The 22,659-nt window shown below is 52.7% G+C and overlaps 1 protein-coding gene across 2 annotated transcripts in view; it reads left to right on the top strand.

Moving 5' to 3' along the window:
- Positions 1–22,659, top strand: part of CASTOR2 (cytosolic arginine sensor for mTORC1 subunit 2) — an 82,651-nt gene that overhangs the window by 47,705 nt on the left and 12,287 nt on the right. For both annotated transcript variants that reach the window (XM_047779914.1, XM_047779915.1), the window contains exons 2-7: positions 10,687–10,757; positions 19,322–19,515; positions 20,171–20,303; positions 20,809–20,932; positions 21,693–21,803; positions 22,228–22,310. In XM_047779914.1, coding sequence (XP_047635870.1) covers positions 10,687–10,757; positions 19,322–19,515; positions 20,171–20,303; positions 20,809–20,932; positions 21,693–21,803; positions 22,228–22,310 — 716 coding nt within the window. The remainder of the gene's footprint in view (positions 1–10,686; positions 10,758–19,321; positions 19,516–20,170; positions 20,304–20,808; positions 20,933–21,692; positions 21,804–22,227; positions 22,311–22,659) is intronic.

The following is a 22,659-nucleotide window of genomic DNA, read 5'->3' as shown; positions in this document are numbered from 1 at the left end:
TCTGTTCAGAGTTCAAGGACACGTTGGACTTGCATGATTCTCGGGCTGTGTCCAGAACCATAGTGAACCAAGGGCTTTTCCCAGAGCTGCTGTTCCCCAGTCTCCCTCCTTCATTGATCAGTTTTGTGCCCTATCTGCCTACTTGCTTCTCCAGGACAAGCCACACACAGTTGCACAGGTTGTGCACTGCCCAACTCTAAGGACACTCATCACACAGACTGAGATGAATGAGCTTCAGAGTTGATGCAACACCTACTCAGCCACCAGGATGGAAGATCTGTCTTAGGTTCTTGTTGGAACTGGTTGGGGCTTTTGACTGCCCTGGAAGGTCATTTTCCAGACAGTGGTTCTGGGATTGTCTGTCCATGCCTTGTTGCCAGGCCTCTTGAGGTCTACCTTGCAGTAGAGCGGGCAGTGTTCCATGTGGCCCGGGCCTAAGCTGGAACTGAATGGAAACTAGTCCACCTCGAACCTGTCCCTCATTGTCCAGAGAAATGAAACAGCCCAGGGCTCATCACCCCTGGGTGCCAAGTTGAGCCTGGAACCTAGGTCTCAACTCCAGGACCTCAGTTCTCTTCCGACTCTCCTAGGCTGCTCTCTCTGTCCCTGTTATTTTATCCTGTTCCTAAGCACATGAGGGCATCCAGAGGGCAAACCCTTCTCCTCGGGTTTCCTGACAGCACTTGGCAGCAGGCCAGCTGACTGCTGGGTTTTGGTTCTCTCTCCAGCTCCCTATAAGTAAGGAGAGGCCACAAGTACTGGAGGCCCAGCATCTGGGGTGCAAATCTAGCCACGACTCATTAGGAAGCATGGAGTTAGGACTAGAGACTTGAGCGTCTCTAGTCCCAACGAGAGGTACGTCAAGGCAGTGCCACACAAGGGCAAGCAGAGTTTGTTTTGATTGGAACTTCTTTTAGACATGTGGCCATAGTCTGTTCTTTTGCTCATCAGACAAAAAGTATTGGTTCTCTGGCCAGCCAGTGTCAGGTACAAGGTATATGTACAGAGAACCTACCATCCTCTCCTGTGAAAGCTCATGGTCCACTAGGGGAAAACAAGAATGACTTGTCATAGATGGTGGAAAGCACTGAGGACCGTCATGTGCAGTTGTGCAGGTTGCACACTGCCCAATTCTAAGAGCATACTTCACATGCACTGCACTGGGAGGTGAAGGAACTATCCCCTAGAGGTATGATTTCCCAGCCCAGCTGTGCACGGTGGCCTTAACGTCCTCTCACAGACCTACTGTCCAAGGAGTGCAACCTTGGTGGTGGGAAGTGAGAGAGGAGACGTCGCTGGTGCCAACCAGAAAAGGTTTCACCCCAAAGAAGGTGCTTAAACTAGAGTCTTAAAGGATGAGGAGCACATCTCCAACCAAAGAGGAGGGAGGGAGTTCCCGTCGTGGCGCAGTGGTTAACGAATCCGAGTAGGAACCATGAGGTTGCGTGTTCGGTCCCTGGCCTTGCTCCGTGGGTTAAGGATCCGGCGTTGCCGTGAGCTGTGGTGTAGGTTGCAGACGCGGCTCGGATCCCGCGTTGCTGTGGCTCTGGCGTAGGCCGCTGGCTACAGCTCCAATTCCACCCCTAGCCTGGGAACCTCTGTATGCCGAGGGAGCGGCCCAAGAAATAGCAAAAAGACAAAAAAAAAAAAAAAGAGGAGGGAAAAGTGTGCTGGGCAGGGGAAAGAACATTTGCCCAACTTTGGGGGCATAGGAGTGGAGGAGCGAGACGAGGGGAGGCTGGTTCAGGCTTGCAGGCAAGCGTTGACAGGGAGGGGAGTGCTGGAGAGGGGAAAACAGACCTCAGAGGTCGGGTGGGGTGAGCGCCGAGACACGTGGGTTATGAGGGAGTAATGTTAGGAGCGCAGGAGGCCAGCTCCCGAGTGGGGTGAGCAGAGCAGGAGCTGCAGGCCCCTCAGCTGACTGGCCCTCCCAGAGGGCACATTCCAAGATGGATGTGCAACAGCTGGCACTCGCCCCCGGAGACAGGTCACATCAACAGCATATTTATACCCCATTTAGGCAGAGACCTTCGTCGCCTTCTGCCGGTGTTTGTGCCCTCAGGGTAGTTTAGATGGTCTATTTCTGGAGGGTCCCTCACTACAGAGAGGGCACCGGGAGCAAGGGCCACCTCCGTTTGTCTGCCTTCTCCGGGCTCTCAGATGAGGAGGTGGCTGCTCCCTCGCCCAGGGAATGGAGTATCCACTCGTGGCAGTCTGGTGACTTGAGGGGGCTTTCAAGGCTCTTTCGGAACACACAGGGGTCCCCAGGACAAGGCTAGGCCATATCAGCAGTGGCCACTCACAAGGGTGACAATTTGCCATTGTCCCCCAGCAGTGACAGATTTCATTCGTCCAGGCAATAGTTGCAAATTGGATACGGGACAGGCGGGGACAGAGAGATAATTTGAAAACCAAAGAGCTAGAGGGAAATTGAAGTGTGTGCTGCTGGTTGAACGGAATGTTGGGGGTGGGGGCGGGGAAGGCTACTTCATTTACGACTCTGGCACGAGCATTTTCCTTGAAGCCCGGTTCGTTGAGATATAATTTGCATGTACAGTTAAAGTCACCTTTTTTAGGGGACAGTTCTTCAGGTTTTGACAGATGTGTATCATCTTGGATGCCAAACACTCCCTTCACCCCAAAAGGTTCCCCAGGGGCCCTCAAAAGTCAACCCCAGCCCCGCCCCTGGGACCCACGAATCTGTTCTCTGTCTCTACAGATTTGCCTCTTCCAGAATGTCATAGAAATGGAACCATATAGTGTGTCACCTTTTGAGTCTGGCTTTAGCAAACGCGCTCGAGGCTCTGATGCACGTTGTCACAGGAGTCCGTGACTGCCTCGCCTTCATGGCTGACCCGCACTCCGCCGTGTAGCTCTGCTGCAGGTTGTCCATTCCTCCAGCTGAAAGGACGATGTTTGGGTGGTTTCCAGTTGGGGGGGCTTACAAATAAAAGCTGTAAACCCTTGCATACAGGCCTTTGTGTGGCCATATGCTTTCATTTCTCTTGGGTAAATACCCAGGAGTAGGACTGTGTGTGCTCATGTATGTTTCACTCTATAAAAAACTGGCAAACGGTCTTACAAACCCTATACCATTTTGCCCTCCTGCCACGTCTAGTCGTTCTCACTCCTTGCGAAAAATTTAAAGAAGATAGCGAAAGGGGTGCTTCCGGGGTTGTTTTGTTCTAGCCACCCCCATCCCCTGCGATATTATATCCACTCCAGGGCTCCTTTCCCAGTTTAATCTTCATTGAAGGGCTGTTCGGGCTCTCGTTGGGGTTACTTGCCGGGCCTCCTGTCACAGCTTCCTGTGGTGGATGGGTTTACACTTTGGGCACAGAGCCCCAGCCGGGCCTCACACTTGAGGTCAGTGATGCCAGGTAAATAAATGACCCTGGGCAGTTTCCTGCACCTGCTGCCTGTGCATGCCATCTCTCCATACAGCTGCCCCCCCGGGCTGTCCTGGGGGCCGTTCTGGCTGGATGGGGGATGGGGAGACAGGCATTGAGGGGTGGTAACCTCCCTCACTTGGTGATGGGAAGCCTGGAAGCCCAGCCCCAGGGCTGTCTAGACATGGAGCCCAGCATGCCTGCCAGGTACCAAGAGCACGCATCAGGCTGAGACCAGCAGGGACGGAATACAGACAGACGGAGTGATCACTGGACCCTTGGCCTTGGGAAACTGATGGTCACATTTGCAGGGAAAGATGAGCAACTTAGACCCCAGGCTAAGCAGTATTATCAAAGGTGACTTGTGGTCGTTAAGGATCAGTGCCCCAAAGTGGCACAGATGGGCACACACCTCTCTCTTGTACAAGGAAGAAAAGCACCCTCAAGGCTGGGCTGTTGCTCAGGTGATGTGAATTCAGTCTTTTTTTTTTTTTTTTTTTTTGGCCTCACCAACAGCATGTGGAAGTTCCTGGGCCAGGGGTTGAATCCATGCCACAGTTGGGGCAACACCAAATTCTTAACCCCCCTGAATTAGTCTTTTTTTTTTTTTTTTCTTTTAATGATGAAACAACTTTTTTGTTTCATCATATTTCTTTTTTAATTTTTCATTATAGTTGATTTACAGTCTTCTGTCAATTTCTGCTGTACAGCAAAGTGAACCAGTTACGCATATATATACCTTCTTTGTCTCACATTGTCTTCCAGCATATTCCATCACAAGTGATTAGGCAAAGTTCCCTGTGCTATACAGTGGGCCCTCATTGCTTAGCCACTCCAAATAGTACTTTGCATCTACAAACCCCAAACTCCCAGCCACTCTGCCTTGGCAACTACAAGTCTGTTCTCCATGTCCGTGAGTTTGGTTTTTTTTCTGTAGGTAGGAGCATTTGAGCCATATGTTAGATTCCAGGTATGTGATACCATGTTATTTGTTTTTCTCTTTCTGACTTACTTCACTTAGTAAGAGAGTCTCTAGTTCCATCCATGTTGCTACACATGGCATTATTTTGTTCTTTTTATGGCTGAGTAATATTCCATTGTATATATGTACCACATCTTAATCCAGTCAGCTGTCACTGGACATTCAAGTTGTTTCCATGTCTTGGCTATTGTGAATAGTGCTGCAGTGAACATAAGCGTGCATATATCTTTTTTCAAGTTTTGTTCAGATATATGCCCAGGAGTGGGATGGCTGGATCATGTGGTAGTTCTATATTTAGTTTTCTGAGGCACCTCTACACTGTTTTTTGTTTGTTTCATCTTTTGTCTTTTTTAGGGCCACACCCGCAGCATATGGAAGTTTCCAGGCTAGGGGTCTAATTGGAGCTACAGATGCTAGGCTATGCCAGAGCCACAACTACGCCAGATCCGAATTGTGTCTGCAACCTACACCACAGCTCACCGCAACACCGGATCCTTAACCCACTGAGAAAGGCCAGGGATCGAACCCACAACCTCACAGTTCCTAGTCAGATTCATTAACCGCTGAGCCACGACAGGAACTCCTATGGTATTTTGTTTTATGTTCAAGTCTTTAAGCCATTTTGAGTTTATTTTTGTGCATAGTGTAAGGGTGCGTTTTAGTTTTGTCGACTGACTTAGAGCTGTCCAGTTTTCCCAGCACCACTTGCTAAAGAGACTCTCTTTTTCCCATTTTATATTCTTGCCTCCTTTGTCAAAGATTAATTGACTGTAGATGTCTGGGTTTATTTCAGGGTTCTCTATTCCGTTCCATCGGTCTGTATGTGTGTTTTTGTACCAGTACCACACTGTCTTGATTTCTGTAGCTTTGTAGTATTGTCTGAAGTCTGGGAGAGTTACGCCTCCTGCTTGGTTTTCGTTCCTAGGGATTGCTTTGGCAATTCTGAGTCTTTTATGGTTCCATATAAATTTTTGGATTGTTCTAGTTCTGTGAAAAATGTCATGGTTAATTTGATAGGCATTACATTGAATCTGTAGATTGTTTTGCATAGTATGGCCATTTTAATGATATTAATTGTTTTAATCCAGGAGCATGGAGTATCTTTCCATTTCTTTGAGTCCTCTCTAATTTCCTTGATTGATGTTTTGTAGTTCTCGGCATATAAATCTTTCACCTCATTGGTCAAGTTTATTCCTAGGTATTTAATTTTGGGGGTGCAATTTTAAAAGGTATTTATTTTTAATATTCCTTTTCTAATATTTCATTGTTGGTATACAGAAATGCAACTGATTTCTGACTGTTACTCTTGTATCCTGCTGCTTTGCTGAATTCATTGATCAGTTCAGTTAGCTTTTGTGTGGAGTCCTTAGGTTTTCTCTGTGTAGTATCATGTCATCTGCATAAAGTGACAGTTTTACCTCTTCTCTTCCAATTTGGATACCTTTTATTTCTTTTATTTGTGTGATGGCTGCGGCTAGGACTTTCAATACCATGTTGAATAAAGCAGTGAGAGTGAGCACCCCTGTCTTGTTCCAGATTTTAGCGGGAAGGCTTTCAGCTTTTCTCCATTGAGTGTTATATTGGCTGTGGGTTTGTCATAAATGGTTTTTATTATGTCAAGGTATGTTCCCTGTATACGCATAAGAGTTTTTATCATGAATGGATGGCGGACTTTGTCACATGCTTTTTCTGCATCTGTTGAGATAACTTTTCTTTTGTTAATGTGGTGTATGACGTTGATTGATTTGCATATGTTGAACCATCCTCGTGAACTTGGGATGAATCCCATTTGGTGGTCGTGTGTGATCTTTTTTGTATGTTGTTGGATTCAGTTAGCTAAAATTTTGTTGAGGATCTTTGTGTATATACTCATCAAAGATATTGGCCTATAGAGTTCCCTTTGCGACTCAGCGGAAATGAATCTGACTAGTATCCATGGGGATGCAGGTTTGATCCCTGGCCTCGCTCAGTGGGCTAAAGATCTGGTGTTGCTGTGACCTGTGGTGTAGGTCACAGATGCAGCTCGGATCTGCTGTTGCTATGGCTGTGGTGTAGGCCAGCAGCTAAGCTCTGATTCGATTCCGAGCCTGGGAACTTCCATGTGCCACTGGCTATGACTCTAAAAAGACCAAAAAATAAAATAAAAAGACAACGGCCTATAGTTTTCTTTTCTGGTAATATCTTTGTCTGGTTTTGGTGTTAACAGTGATGGTGGCTTCATAGAATGTCTTTGGGATTATTCCTTCTTCTTCAACCTTTTGGAAAAGTCGAAGGAGGATGGGTATAAGTTCTTTGTATTTTTGGTAGAATTAACCTGTGAAGCCAGCTGGTCCTGGACTTCTGTTTGTAGGGAGTGTTTTTATTATATATTCCATTTCATTTCTAGTGATCGGTTTGTTCAGTTGATCTCATTCTTCTGGATTCAGTTTTGGCAGGCTCTGTGTCTCTAGAAAGTTGCCCATTTATTCTGCGTTGTCCAGTTTGTTGGCATGAGATTGTTCATAGTGTTTTCTTATGTGTTTATTTATTTGTATTTCTGAAGTATCCATTGAGATTTCTCCTTTTTCACTTCCTATTTTGTTTACTTGCGTGCTTTCTCTCCCCTTCGTGGTGAGTCTGGCCAGAAGTTTGTCAATTTTGTTTAACCTTTCAAAGAACCAGCTCTCGGTTTTATTGATTTTTTTTTTCCTATAATTTTTTTGAATCTGTTTTATTGATTTTCTCCGTGATCTTTATGATTTCTTTCCTTCTCCTGACTTTAGATTTTGTTTGTTCTTTTTCTAATTCTTCTGGGTGGCAGGTTAAGTTGTCGATTTGAGGTTTTTCTTCTTTTTTGAGGAAGGCCTGTATCGCTATGAACTTCCTTCTAAGAACTGCTTTTGCCAAGCCCATAGATTTCGAATGGTTGTGTTTTCATTATCATTTGTCTCAAGGTATTTTTTAATTTCCCTTTTGATTTCCCATTAACCCATTGGTTTTTTAGTAGCATGTTGTAGTCTCCATGTAGTCAGTTTTTTCTCATTTCTTTTCCTGTGATTGATTTCTAGTTTCATGCCATTGTGATCAGAGAAGATGTTTGAAATATCTTCCATACGCTTAAATTTGTTGAGGTTAGTTTTGTGCCCCAGTATGTGGTCAGTCCTTGAGAATGTTCCATGAGCGCTTGAAAAGAATGTATATCTTGATTTTTTTAAGATGTAATGTCTTGAAAATATCAATTAAGTCTAACTTTTCTATTGTGTCATTTAGGATCTCTGTTGTCTTATTGATTTTCTGTCTGTAGGATCTGTCCATTGATGTGAGTGGGGTGTTAAAGTCTCCTACTCTGATTGTATTCCCATCAATTTCTCCTTTTATGTCTGTTAGTATTTGTTGTACTATTTGCGTGTTTCTATATTAGGGGCATATATATTGACAAGTGTAATATCTTCTTCCTGAATTGATCCTTTATTAATCCATTAGTGTCCTTAGTCTTTCTTTATGGCCTTCATTTTAAAGTCTATTTTGTCTGATAAGAATATTGCAACTCCTGCTTTCCTGTCTTTTCCATTCACATGAAGTACCTTTTTCCATCCCCTCACTTTCATTTTGTGTCCTTTGCCCTAAGGTGAGTCTCTTGTAGGCAGCATAGTGTAGCATGTTGTAGGTTCTTATTTTTTTTTATCCAATCTGCCACTCTTTTGTCTTTTGATGGCGCATTCAGTCCATTGACATTTAAGGTAATTAACTCCTTGTTTTTTCTCTTGCTGCCTTTAGAATCCTCTCCTTATCTTTTAATTTTTGCTATGTATATTATAATGTGTCTTGGTGGGGGCCTATGGATTCAACTTGTTTGGGGTCCTCTGTGCTTCCTGTATCTTGATATCTGCTTGCTTTAGATTTGGGAAGTTTTCAGACATAATTTCTTTTCTTTTTTTTTTCTTTCTTTTTTTTTTTTTTTTGTCTTTTTGCCATTTCTTGGGCTGCTCCCGCGGCATATGGAGGTTCCCAGGCTAGGGGTCAAGTCCGAGCTGTAGCCACTGGCCTCCACCAGAGCCACAGCAACACAGGATCCGAGCCGCGTCTGCAACCTACACCACAGCTCACGACAACGCCCGATCCTCAACCCACTGAGCAAGGCCAGGGATTGAACCCGCCACCTCATGGTTCCTAGTCAGATTCATTAACCACTGAGCCACGTCGGGAACTCCCAGACATAATTTCTTCAAATATATCTTCAATCCCCTTTTTCTTCTCCTTCTGGAATTCCTATTGTGTGTAGCTTGGCCTGCTTTATGTTATCCCATAGATCTCTTCTGTTGCTTTCGTGTTTGCTCCTTTGGTTTTCTGTCTGCTGTCCTGATTGGGTGATTTCCATTATCCCATCTTCCACATCACTGATTCGTTCCTCTGCATCATTCATTCTGCTCTTTAGTGCCTTTAGCTCAGTTCATGTCTCTGCCAAGGAATTTTCCAATTTTTCTTGTCTCTTCCTTGTGTTTTCTACTTCCTTTCGGAAGTAATCGGCATGACTGTTCACATCCGCTCTTAATTCCTTCACATTCACTCTTAATTCCTTCCGTATTTTCACCGTCTCCTTCTTGAACTCCATGTCTGTTAGACTGCAGAGGTCTATTTCATTGTTGGCGCCTTCAGGTGAATTTTCCTGTTCTTTGAACTGGGAATGGTTCCGAGCTTCTCACTTTGCTTATCTTTTTCTCATGCTGTGAGTTTAGGGACAACAGCTACCGTAGTCTTGGAAGGCTATCTATATGCACAAGTGCCCCTGGGTATTTTGTGAGGGCTTAGTTACTTTTTTTTTTTTTTTGGACATTTGGGCTGCTTTTTTGGATGTTTGCTCTCTCTTTCCTCAGTGTTATCCCCTGTATTGAGTTATCCCCTCAATACAGTGCCGTGTGTGCTTCTGTGCTTCTAGGAAGATGGAGGCAGTGGGCAGGGCTAGTAGCCAGTGCCTGGTTGCTGGGCCCTTGACAGTGGGAATGTGGCACAGGCTGCTCCTGGTTGCAGGGCTCTGGGCAGTTGCAGTGACCCTCAGGCAGGTGTAGGTGGCACCTGGAGCATTCGGCAGCGGCAGCGGCAGGGTGTGTGTGTTCCCAGGGGAGTGAGAGCAACAACGGGTAGTGCTTGGTTGCAGTGCCCTCCTCTGTGCCGACCTCTGAGGTGCCTGGGGCACAGATCCCTAGTGGTGGCAGGCTATGCCCACCTCTGGAGCCTGAGTCTCAGCACCCAGCCCCTGCCCAAGCATCTCAGGCTGTGGTGTCCGGGGCAGGGGAGGGAGGTGGTCTGTGTGGCTCTCACTCTGCTTTGCCCCCCTCAGTCCAGCTGCTGTGCTTTTCTCTGAGGCTTTGAGGTCCCTCTGTCTTGGCTGATCTCCTGGTCAGTTAGGTGGCTTTGCAGGGTGTGGGTTTCTTTCCTCTTTGACAGCTCCCTCTCAGGAGTGCTGGTCCTATCCCAATTCTTTTTTTTTTTTCCAGTCCTTTTTTGGGGCCTCACTTGGGGCATATGGAAGTTCCCAGGCTAGGGGTTGAATCGGAGCTGTTGCTGCCAGCCTACCCCAGAGCCACAGCAATGCTGGATCCGAGCCACGACTGCAATCTACACGACAGCTCAGGGCAACGCCGAGTCCTTAACCCACAGAGCGAGGCCAGGGATCGAACCCGTTAACCTCATGGTTCCTAGTCGGATTCGTTTCCGCTGCGCCATGAAGGGAACTCCCCGATTCCTTTTTATCTGTCTTTTTTTCTCCTTTTCTTCTAGCCAGTTATGTGGAGGGTTTCTTGCCCTTTTTGGAGGTTTAAGGTCTACCCGTGTTCAGTAGATGTTCTGTGTCAGTTGTTCTCCATGTAGACGGGTTTTTTGGATGTGTTTGTGAGAGAACATGACTGCCACATCTTACTCCTCTGGCATCTTGATCTCGCCTCTGAATTAGGCTCTTTAAGTGACAGCTAGTGGGGAGGGGGGACCAAGACACAGATGGGCAAGGACACAACAACAGAGGCCCGGAGGCCAGAATTGAGGGCGCGGGGCACAGAAAAGGCAGTTCCTCTTGCGGCTCCCTTTCCAGAGCTGCCTGGAACCTGGCCGGCTCAGGGGTCCCCAAAGATTGGGGGGTGCAGAAGGGACACACTCAGCGTCTCTGGGCCTCTCCGAGGCCTCCTGAGTCAGAGCTGGGGAAGTGGAAGGAGAGATGAACAGCCCCCGAGCAGCCTGGGGCCGAGCTCTGGGTAAACCCAGGCATCTCCCCTGGGTCACAGGTGGGTGGCTGCTGCGTCCACTGGACTTTCAATGTCCTGTGTCTGTCTGTCTGTCCGCCAGGTGCAAGTTCTTCAGTCTGACCGAGACCCCGGAGGATTACACCATCATTGTGGATGAGGAGGGCTTCTTGGGTAAGTGCTTCTCTCGTGAGGGGTTTGGCTGGACGCTGGCCTGCAGCTCCCTTATTTCTCTTCCCCCCCTGCTGGCAGGTTCGAAAGTCAGCAGAGCTTCCTGCTCTCCCCGTGTCCTGACCCATCCCCTCCCTCTCTGCTCCAGAGACTTTTCCCCCAGGAGAGGCCCCAGAGCTGAAAGGGGGCCGTGCTCACCCCACCGGGAGCTGAAGCGACCAGGACAGCAGGGGCCTGTTCTCTGAAGCACCTGCTGGGAGGGAGGCCCCGTAAAACCCCCTCAGGCCTTGTTCACGGGAGCAGGCCCCGAACCGCCATCCTTTTATGATTTTCCTTTTCTTGCTTCAGTTTTTAGCTGGAGACGTAGTTCCCGTCCCGTAGAATTCATCATTTTTAAATGTACCGCAGTTCAGAGGCCTTTGATGTTCACAGGGTTGGGTGGCCGTCACCATTATCTATTTCCCACACGTTTCCATCACCCCGGAAAAGACACCCCCCCTCCCTGCCCCTCCCCCACATCCTTTTCGCTTTATTCTTCGTTAAAATTCATTGTCCTGTTTGTCCTGCTCGAAAGTAACAGTGAACGTCCCTGGGTGCCGAGTGCTGGACAATCCGTGTTACCTGATGCGGAAGGGCCGTGGTTGGTTCTGTGGTTATCAAAGAGAAGCTGCGGGGGAGGGGGGGGCCTCATGTGTCCAGATTCACCAGCAAGGGAGCTGGACCCCCTGCCCAGAGCTGGTGGTCATGCGGGACCGCTAAGCCACAGCCTGCCAAACCTGCGGAGGATGCAAAAATCTGACATTGTTTAAAACCCTCGTCCCACCCCCAGGATAACCTCTAGTCACTTTTTCATGATTTTCCTTCTAACTTTTCTCAGGTGGTCTCTTTACAGAAATATTTTCACTCAACAACTTAGAATTTCCTGTATCCCAAGCCTTGCAGCAGCATCCTGCTTCCTTGCCATGTCCCCCATAGTTGGCATTCAAGTTGTTTTAATTGTCCTCCAGTGAGAAATTTATAAAGTCTGTAAACATTTATCCTTATACAGGTGGGTTTCCAAAACAGGGTCTGAGATAGGGCATTGTGGGGTCAGGAGTTGACTGTTTTATGGTTTTTAACTCAGGCTGCTGCTGCAACAGCCATCTATTGAAAGCTTCTTTACTGGGGAGAAGGTGAATCCCCAGAAAGCAGCTCCTACAGCTCTGGGCCGTCATCCTTACACGCACATGGTCCAGGGCACCAAGCTTGTATGGGGGGGCCGGGCCCAGCCCCCCCACATCCCAAGGGGCACTGTGTCCCTCCCTGCCTCCAAGGAGCAAGCTCTGTGGCCAGAGCAGGGACCGAGCAGACCCGACGGGAGGCCCTGCCCCATCATCAAATGCGCCCATGGAGTTACTCACTCACTCATTCACCAGACTTTTCTGCTCACAGAAGCCACAGGTGGGAATTTTGCTTTAAGTACAAAGCACAGTCCCATGAGGAGTGTCTGCTCAGGCAGCCCAAACACGTGTGTTTCCTTATGGGCACTCAGGCCTTTACGTAGAACGACTGGGAATCAAGGCCTCTGGGATGTAGAAGGAACACCGTAGGGAGTTCCCTGGTGGCCTAGTGGTTAAGGACCCAGCATTATCACCGTTGTGGCGCGGGGTCAGTCCTTTGTCTGGGGGACTTGTCCATACCATGGGCCTGGCAGACAAAAAAGAACACCGCAGATTATCTGTTCTCTGGGAATAGATACTCTCTAACTTGCCTCCCCAGAGGAGACTAATTCTCTCTCTCTACCTCTTGAGGCAGCAAATGAGAAAACACCTTGGGAGGGAGAGAGGGAAGCTACAGGACCTGGCCTGCTGGTTTTGCAGGCCTTGGAGGCTGTGTTTGGGCCTTGGGCTGCCTCGCAGCTGATTATTCTGAGGCGGGGGTGGAGGGGGTGGCGGGCAGTGTTTCCTGAGCCCCTGCTCTGTGTGGGTGTCTTGCTGGGCCCTGGAGATGGGGCTGGAATGAGCGAGACCACCTCTAACTCCGTGAGCCTCAGGGCCTGTCCGCTCAGTTTACCATTAACTGTCGGGCTGTCACTGCAGTCGGGGCGTGCAGGGAGAGTTGGATGCTATAGAGCGAGTCGCAGAGGACACTCTGCCGTGGAGGAGACCCCACAGGAGAGGCCCTTGAAGGCAAGACCAGAGAGCCGAGACTTGACCCTGCGTCAACGGAGATTAACGTTTCACCAGCCCTGATGGTGCTTCTGTCTGCAGACACTGTGCATAGTGCTGGGAACAACTCTTATTTAAATGCAGAAACTGAAGCATAGGCGTGTGATGCAGCCTGCCCGGGGCCTCACCGCCGGGGTCATGTATGGGTCCCGGGCAGGGTAAGGCAGGGCAGACCAGGAGGTATAGGGACCCAGCCTCAGACCCTGCGGTGCCTGGCACCATTAAAAATGATCTTGGAGCTTCTGTTTCTTGCTGAGCCTTTCCTCTGGGGAGGAACAGAGCTGATGACTAACTCTTTGATCCAGGGCAGGTGGTACATGGGAAGGAGGTTTAAATTATTAGCCCAGGCGCGGCCCAGCCACTGGCTGTCATTAACGCTGTGACGTCCAAGTCAGGGTCTCCCTCCCTTCCGGGCAGTGATTCCTGGTCAGCACCCCAGGCTGCTGGGATGTTTCCTCTTACCCGAGAAACGACCAAGTATGTTTGTTGAAGTAGTAAATCTCGGGAGTTCCTGTCATGGCCTAGCAGGTTAGGAACCCGACCTAGTGTCTGTGAGGATGCAGGTTTGATCCCTGGCCTTGCTCAGTGGGTTAAGGATCCAGCGTTTCCGTGAGCTGTGGTGTAGGTCGCAGACGCAGCTTGGATCTGGCGTGGCTGAGGCTCTGGTGTAGGCCGGTGGCTGCAGTTCCAATGCGACCCCTAACCTGGCGTCTCTCTCCTAGCTTCCATGTTCCAGGGGTGCGGCCATTAAAAAAAAAATTAAAAATTAAGTAGTAAGTCTCTCTGATTCACCCTGTAGAGCTACAGGGGGCAGAAAATAAGACTCTCATTCACCTGCTGCTCTCATTGTTAACTGGAGCTCGGCAGAAATGCATCATCTCTGGGGTCCTTCCCGTGGCCTGAAGGGGGCCAGGCCCAGGGCAGTCTGCTCTCAGATGGCAGGATTTGGGGTGATGTGGGGGCGCAGTGAGAAGCAGCGATGGTGAGTACCACTGTCCTGCCTCAGCTCCGGGGAGGGGGATTCTCTCAGGAGCCTCCTGGTCAGAAAGGGAGGCTGATCGTGTGGCCGCCCCAGGGGTGCCAGGGAGGGATGCTGGCCGTGCTGGTCTCTATGAAGGATGGTGCCCCGTGTCCCAGCTTTGCCAGTCTTGCTTCTCACCCCAGGGCCTCCCTTGACCGCTGTAACGTCAGCCAGGGTGCCTTGGTTGTTCGCTGGCAGAACCTCCAGCGTGAAGCTTTTGGGGCCGAAACCAGCGGCTGTCTGCAGTTCGCTGTGTCCGTAAGATGCTAGACCCTTCCTGGGAGGGGGGGACGATTGTCAGAGATGTTAACCAGACAGCTCCTTGTCCACTGTGGGATTTTAGAGGTTCTTGTCTCAAACGGATGCTCTGTGTCTGTGTGGCAGACAGAAGGGACGGGCCTGTGCATTTGAGCTTTTACATATTTAATGAGCACTTCCATGTGCAACGCCAGGTGTTAGGAGGGACCCAAGGTAACAGCAGTAGCCGCACCCCGGCTCTGCGTAGGGGGCAGTTAGAAGAATCCACTGCACATCAGGGACCCCACCCCTCACTGTCTCTTTAAGTGTGTCAGTGTGATCTGCAGCACTCTTGAGGCTCGGAGGGCCGTGCTTAGTCAGAAGATGGAAGAAGTAACTCCTCGCTTTACCCAGGGCTTAAGAGGGGGGCACCCAGGTTCAGTCCAGCCTCCGATACCTTCTGGGCAAGTTGCTTAGCGACTGTGGCCTCTGGGACCCCATCCCTGACATGGGATCGCCCTCCCTTCTTCTCAGTTCCGTAAGGCATGCGTGTGGCCATGTGACATCCACCAGGGGATTGCTGCATCCACCAGGGCAACCAGTGCAGTGCCTGTCGGTGCTCCTGGTGCCTCCCTCCTAGCTCTAAGCTCTAATTTCCCGTTTCGGTAAGCCAGGGGGCAGAGTAGGACCCCAGGTGAGGGTCCTCCAGGTCAGTGAAGGAGCTCAGATCCTGGGCAGGGCCAGGTCTTACTGTCCCCTGAAGCCAACCCTCTCGCCTAGAGCTGAGATTACCTCCCCCAGGATGGGGAGAGGCAGGAGGGCAGCAGGGGAGGAGGTGTGGGCTTTGAGGATGGAGCGCCACTGTGGGGGTGCCCCTGGAGAGCCCCCCCGTCCTTCTCGTGGCAGAGTCTTCTCATGAGATCCCCCCATTCTGCACCCACACAGGTGGATATTGTGCAGCATTTTGGCCCGTAGTGAGTGTGCTTCCTAGTATTCCACCCACATAATTTCCCACCGACAGGTAGCCTTCCAAAGTGGGCTTTCCCGATACTTTTTGTATTTTGACAGTTTTCAAACCTACATGACGTTGAAAGCCTGCAGTTAACCCCCCTGGTCCCTCCACCTGGAACTAGACTTGCCAGCCCATCACCTTTGAGGACACCTGTTTTCACATCCTGTCCGTAAACAGCACACACATACATTTATTATTTACTGGACCATTTGAAACTAAGACCTCAGGACAGCTCACCCGAGCACCTGAGAACTTATCAGCTGAGAATAAAAGCCCCCCTTATACCTACGGAATGAGACCTAATTCCATCATTAATCTAACATCAGCTTTACATTCTGATCTTCTTAATGATTGGAAGATGTTTTCGATAGCTGGAAAACAGGTTTCTTTAGCAGATGTATAGTCTTCTATCATGGATGAACTGCCATTCATCTGTCCAGCCTGGCATTGACTCGTAGGGAGCTCCCAGGTCTTTGTTTTAAATCCTTTTTGGTTGAACACTCATACCCTTGACTCTTCATCTCATGAGTAACTACTCCTTTATGGTGAAAGGGCGCGTTTTAAACTCTTGATGCATTTTCCCTGACTTCGCTCCAGAAACCAGCAAAACTCCCACCAGCAGCATCATAACAGAAAGGCCGTGGCTTTCATCAGCGCTCAGACGCCAGGCACTTAACTAAGCGCTTGATGGGGATTAGCTCGTGTAATCCTCCAAGCGTCGTCTGGAGTCGATCCTGGTTTCATCAGCCCGCATTCGAAAACTAAGAAACCAAGGGGCGGTGATTCTGCCGAGGATCACCCAGCCGGGATGAAGTGCCGGACCCCAGGACCCTTGACCCTGCTGCGGGGGGGCGGCAGGAGGAGCCTGACAGACTGTGCAGAGGGCGTGGCCACGTAGCCCCGGGGACCACAGGTCCTGCAGCCAGAAACGGTGACTCCTTGGAGGGGTCGGGGGCTCTCAGCGACAGAGCCGCCTCCTTTGTGTCTGGGAGGTGGCAGGTGTCCTCAGCGACCCACCAGGGGGCGTCCTCAGAGGCTATTTTTAGGGCCTTGGGCGATAGGCAATAGCAGAAGTGATAATCCCTGTCAGTGTTGGAACAGGTCCACTTTTCCTCTAGGGAAGGGCAAGCTGGCTCCAGACGGAGCCAGGACACTGTCACTGTCTGAGCCCGAAGCCTGTGTTCTTTGCCACCACCCCCACATGCCTGCCGAGGACCCCGATGCTAAAGATCAGGCCCAACTAGATGACTGTATGGTGGCACGCAGGCGGGGGACGGAGGGCAGGGCCGAGGCCGAGAGGGGCCACCTGCCAGACGAAGGCCTTACAGGACCAGTGGGCCCCTGGGGTCAGAATGGGGACATTGGGACCCCAGCTGCCCAGACATCCCCACCTTACCGTTCTAAACTAAGTGCCACCAGAGGGGTTTTCTTGACACCACAGTGCAAGCTGGTGGCAAAGCGGGTCTAGAAGGCATGCCACAGTGCCAGAAGGAGGCGTCCGCATTTTCCACACTGTGACTTCGAGCCAGTCGGTGTCCCTCTCTGGGCCTCAGTTTCCTAGTCTGATGTGGGGGAGGGGCTGGCTTCTCCGAGCCAGGCCTCTAAGCAGATGGACAGCTTTCTGCCCAGTGCCCACTGGGGGGGGGACTGAGAATTCAGGGAAGTGGGCGATGTCTGGGGACGGCCCTGAGCCCTTGGCCCGATCCTGGGAAGCCGGGTGTCGGAGCGCTGGGTGACGTCCACAGCCCCCCGCCCCTGGGGTCTGGCAGTGTGACCGCGCCCGGACCAGAGACTGAGCTGGGGGCACGGGCTGAACAGATAAGGGAGATGCGTGGGGACAGGGGCCTGGGCAGAGTAGAGAGGCAGGGACAGTCACCCTTGTCCCTCCTCCTCCATTCATTTGGAGCCTCCGTGTGCCAGGCGCTGAGAAGAGCAGAAAACAGAACTGAGCAAGGCCCTCACCCGAGAGGAGCTGTGCTAGTGGCGCCAAGTGTAGACCTGAACTAGCCACTCGGCTCACGCAGCCATGGGAGTTTCAGTGAACCAAAATCAAATTAAACTTCTTAATTAAAGCTGTGTTTCTTCTGTGGCACTAACCCCATTTCGAGGGCTCCGCAGCCGCGTGGGGTGGGGCACTGCTGCTTGGGTCCGTCAGCCTAGAAAGCCGGCTCCGACAGCACTGGTTCCATCATGACCTTGACTTTTACTCCAAAGGACGTGCGAGGCCACCACATGGTTTTAAGTTGTGGGGAACGTGCATTAGGCCGGCAGCAGGCAGGTCTGTCGACGCGGACACGGTCCTGTTGCATGCGCGTGTGGTGACGTGAAGGAACCCTCCAGAATTTTCCCAAGGAGGCTTTCAGGGTTCTGTCCTCCCTCCTGAAAAGGGGCATTTACACATTTTGTCATTAAATATATTTATTAATGTTTTATGTATTAAAACACTTAACACTATTAAAACTGGTACTGTTTAGGCGATGGGAGCAGCAGGGCATGGGTGGCTCCTGGGACAGTGTTTGCTTAAGATGGCAGGGTGAGGGGCTCACAGCGCTGCCCCCAGGATGTCTCCTCCCTGACCTGGTTCAGACCCCTTAGAATGTCAGAATTGAGCTGAGACTCCGGGTTGTGGGGAGCATGGTTCCCCTGGTGGTCCTGGGGACCCCCTGGCCGACAGGTGGAGGTCTGGATGTGGAAACCAGGGCCCTTTAAAGCCTTTCCTCCTCTCCTTCCCAAACCCTTTTTCTTCTCCAGGAAGCCGCCCGCCTCCCCAGCCAGCCTGGCCGGGACTGGCCCTTCTCAGCCAGCAGAGCCAATGGGCTCCCTGGGCTGTGGTCGCCCCGATGACCGGAGCTGGGCACAGTCACGATCATCACAGCCCCCCTAACGTGCCAGTGTCCCAGCCCCTGTTTGTAGCTCCCACCCCCGCTTCCCATGTGCCCAGCACAGAGCGTAAGGGTCTGGTTATAAGTCAGACCTGGGTTTGCATCCTGGCTCTGTCACTCCCTAAGGGATCTTGGGCCCATCTCCAGCCCCTCAGAGCTGGTTTGTGACACGAATGGTGGGAATAGCAGTCCTGATAGGGGCGGGTTTGAGCAGATGACTCTGATGTATGGAGAGTCCCGTGTGCAGCCTCTGCTCCATTCCATGGCTGCCTGTCTACGCGGCCACGCACACGTGTGTGTACCGTGTCCTGGCGGTCTCTCTGCGGGGCAGGGTGCAGTGGGTGGCCTTCATGAGCCAGTCAAGGGCAATGGCTACCACTTTGAACCTCCCCCACCCTGCCTCTGCTGGTGCCAACTCCCAGGATCCCCAGGCTCTCAGGTGGGACTTGGGTGACAGTTGTTGCCCACTGGAAGGTGGCTGCCCCAGGAACCCCCCCTGGAGCTCGAGTGCTTCCAGAGGAGCCCAAAGTGCAGGTCTGATTGAAGCAGGGAGAGAAATCCCAGGCCCCCACCCTGTCCTCTGGCCTCCCCTCCACCTCTAACCCTCCACCACTACCAGGAGGTTCCTTGGACCCCAGTTTGAAAACTGAGACCTATTCCCCTGGTATGAGGTGGTGATGGCTGCACTGACCCCGAGAAGGGTGGTGAGAACCAGAAATACCAAAAGTCTTCCTGGGGGAGGAGTTCCCGTCATGGCTCAGCAGAAACAAATCCGACTAGGAACCACGAGGTTGCAGGTTCGATCCCTGGCCTCACTCAGTGGGTTAAGGATCTGGTGTTGCCATGAACTGTGGGGTGGGCCGGCAGCTGCAGCTCGCATTGGACCCCTAGCCTGGGAACATGCATATGCCTCAGCTACCTAAAAAGACACAAGACCCCCCCCCCCAAAAAAAAAAGTCTTCCTGGGGAGACTGAGGCCCAGCACAGTTTAACCGCTTGTCCCCAGGGTTCCCGCCCTGCTAAGCTGCCCGGCACCTCCAGAGTCTCTGAGGACCTTCCCTGCCTGGTCCTCCCTGGATGGGACCTTTGAGGCCGATCCCATCCTCCTCGGACAGACGAGGGCGCTGAGGCCCAGGGGGCGAGCTAGCCGAGGTCACCCAACCGGGGTCCATCAGTCACAGACCTGCCTTCTCTGTCCTCCCCCGCAGAGCTGCCCTCCTCAGAACACCTGAGCGTGGCCGACGCCACCTGGCTGGCCCTCAACGTGGTGTCAGGAGGTGGCAGCTTCTCCAGCTCCCAGCCCATCGGTGTGACCAAGATCGCCAAGTCCGTCATCGCCCCGCTGGCCGACCAGAACATCTCCGTGTTCATGCTGTCCACGTACCAGACGGACTTCATCCTGGTAAAGCCACAGCCAGGGCCTTGGGCCGCGCGGGCACCCCCAGACGCAGTCTGCAAAGTCTATGCTGTTCCCTTCTCCACCTTTTCCGATCGGCTCAGAGGCCAAGGGGACCTTTGGGTCCTCAGTCCAGCCCCCCCCCCACTGCCTGCCCTTTGCATGGCCCATGTTGGTTTGCGCTGGATGCCAGGAGTGGGCTGGGGCCATGTGTGGGCCGGGCACCCTCCCAGCTGGACCTCCGGCTCCCCGATCCCATACCCTTCGCCTGGGGCAGCAAGTATGTCTGGTCACGGAACAGATGGCAATTCCTGGACACCGTGTCACTCGTGCACTTCTCCCATGGGGCACGGCCACTTGGAAAGCTTGGGCCTGGGAGGAGCAGGGACAGGTCTGGGCACCAAAGTTAAAAGGGAGGGGGTCACGGACCTGCACCTCCTGACCCTCAACACGGCATCTTCTCCCCTCTGCATCCTCCCTGCTGCCGCTAAGGAGTCGCGTGCCTGTTGGCCCAGGCTCCTGTCCCCAGCCAGGACATCAAGAGGCAAAGATGAGGAAGCTGGTTCTGGGGATAGGATCTTAGTGTGCAGGGGTTGGTGCCCCCAGGCCCACTCCATCCAGCAGCCAGGGGACACTCACGTCCTTGACTTCCCGTCCCCAGGTGCGTGAGCGGGACCTGCCCTTTGTCACCCACACCTTGTCGTCGGAGTTCACCATCCTGCGGGTCGTCAATGGCGAGACCGTGGCAGCTGAGAACCTCGGCATCACCAACGGCTTCGTGAAGCCCAAGTTGGGTGAGCTGGGGGAGAGGAGCTTTGTGCAGAGAAAGTCCTGCTCCAGGGCAGCCCCGTTCTCAGGGCACTGGTCGAGGGCTGGGCAGAACACAGTACAGCAGTCCCGATCAGACCCTGCTTCTGCATCTGGCAAAGGCAGTGGATGTGGATGCCCCCAGCCATGGCCAGAGGCCCCTCCTGACCTGGCCCAGCATTGTCAGGGCGGGCCTCCTAGAGGCAGTGACTCAAGCTGAAGCTTGAGCACAAGCGGGAGCTAAGCCAGGTGGTGAAGGTTGGGAAGGGCCTTTTAGGCACACAGCCTGGCATGTGCAAAGGCCCAGGGGCCTGGGGGGGAGCCTAGAGAACACGGAGAGCTGGAGGTGGCGCAGGAGACTGGAGGCCTGCAGCCAGGCCTCCCCACGCAACTGCCCACTGGCCCCAGCCCTCTCCTCCCTGGGCCCTCCACCAGCCCCTGGCTTCTCCTCTCCTCCCAGCCTCAGCACCTGTTGTCTTTGTGTCCTCACAGTCCAGAGGCCCGTCATCCACCCGCTGTCCAGCCCGAGCAACAGGTTCTGTGTCACCAGCCTGGACCCCGACACGCTGCCTGCTGTTGCCACGCTCCTCATGGACGTCATGTTCTACTCCAACGGGTAGGACCCCTTCCCCTTGGGGTGAGGGACTGCACAGGGGCTGAGGAGAGGCGCTGCTCTTCCCAGGAGCCCCAGGCTGTGGGGCAGACACAGACGAGCCCCTTGGGAGCTGGTCTGAGGGCAGAGGCACAGACGCACCCTGAGAGCTGGTTTGAGAAGGGCGACATCCATCCTTCCTAAAACTCGATGAAGCCCCAGGCCCACACGTAGATGCGGTAAACACCCACGCCCCTGTGCGCCAAGGGCAAAGGGCAAGCCCAGTCACTCGAAAAGCCCAGTCACTTGAAAAGCCAAGAGCTTGGGTTTTTTTCACTGGGTGGACAACAGCTTTGCATTTTTCCTCAGGGCAGATTTTAAGTTTAGGCCAACACCAAGTTGAGTGGGAGCCAGGGGCCAGCAGGCTGGCAGTGACCACTGACCATGCCCTGAGATGTGGGCCCACAGAGGAACGGAGAAACCCTGCCCAGGACGGGGCAAGTGTAGCCCGCGCCGAGGGCCACCTGGGCCTCCAGCGCTGTGAAGTGCGGTGCCCACCTCTGCGAATGCCATGGCGTCAGTCATCCCATCTCGCAGAGGCAGAGGCCTCTTGCTCAGGGTCCCCCAGCAAGGCAGAATCAGTCAGAGCCAGGGCTTCCGTGCTCTTCCTGACCCACCCCCCACCCCCCACCCCCGAGGCCAATGGGTAGGCCAGGCGGGCGAGGTGGGGGTCGGGATACGATGGGGCCCCACGCTACCCCTCACCAGCTCCCTCGGCCCCCAGAGTGAAGGACCCCATGGCGGCCGGCGACGACTGCGGCCACATCCGCTTCTTTTCCTTCTCCCTCATCGAGGGCTACATCTCCCTGGTGATGGACGTGCAGACCCAGCAGAGGTGAGCGGGGCCCCGGGGTGGGGGCTTTCGCACTTGGTCCTAGAGCGTCCCCGCCGCAGCCCTTCATCGCAGGTGACAGGCCGCTCAGAGACCTGGGCCCCGGCCATCCAGCACTGTTTGTCCCTCAGCACCCCTGGCGGGCACTGGGGAGGGGCATGCTGGCCAGCCTGAGCCAAGGGGGCAGTTGTTCCAAAGCCTAGTCCCAGCCTTGCCTTCCTGCCCCCCGCTCCCTGCCCCCAGACGAGGAAGGTGCAGAGCATGTGGGCCGAGGGCTGGGGAGGGTCCTCGGGCACCTGAGCTGGGGCCAGCCACCCCCTCACACTGACCCCCCATCGGTGCCCCAAGGGCAGGGACGCTCCAGGGAGGGCAGGTGGAGGGACCATCGTTCCCGTCTGGGCTTTGACATCTCTTGCTCCCTTTGAAGGTTTCCTAGTAACTTGTTGTTCACAAGCGCGTCTGGAGAGCTCTGGAAGATGGTGCGGATCGGAGGACAGCCCCTGGGATTTGGTGAGGCCCCTGGGGCCCCACACTGGGCAGGGGGAGCGGACCAGTAGTGCCAAGTGCAGTGCATCTGTACACTGGGGATGGACAGGTCCTCACTGCCTGTCATCCCCTGACCAGTGAGCGACAGGAAGCACTGGCTTCTGGAGTCTGGCAGAGCAGCTTCAACCAAAGCACTCTTAATCCCCTACTCAAAAATTATAACCTGCTCGTTATTAGAATTCGGGAGGCATTCCTATTGTGGCTCATCAGGTTAAAAACCCTACTAGTGGAGTTCCCATCATGGCTCAGTGGTTAACAAATCCGACTAGGAACCATGAGGTTGCGGGTTCAATCCCTGGCCTTGCTTAATGGG

This window comes from Phacochoerus africanus, chromosome 5, assembly GCF_016906955.1.
Source record: "Phacochoerus africanus isolate WHEZ1 chromosome 5, ROS_Pafr_v1, whole genome shotgun sequence".
In the NCBI taxonomy this organism is placed as follows: Eukaryota; Metazoa; Chordata; class Mammalia; order Artiodactyla; family Suidae; genus Phacochoerus; species Phacochoerus africanus.
This window is presented reverse-complemented; position numbering and strand designations above follow the sequence as displayed.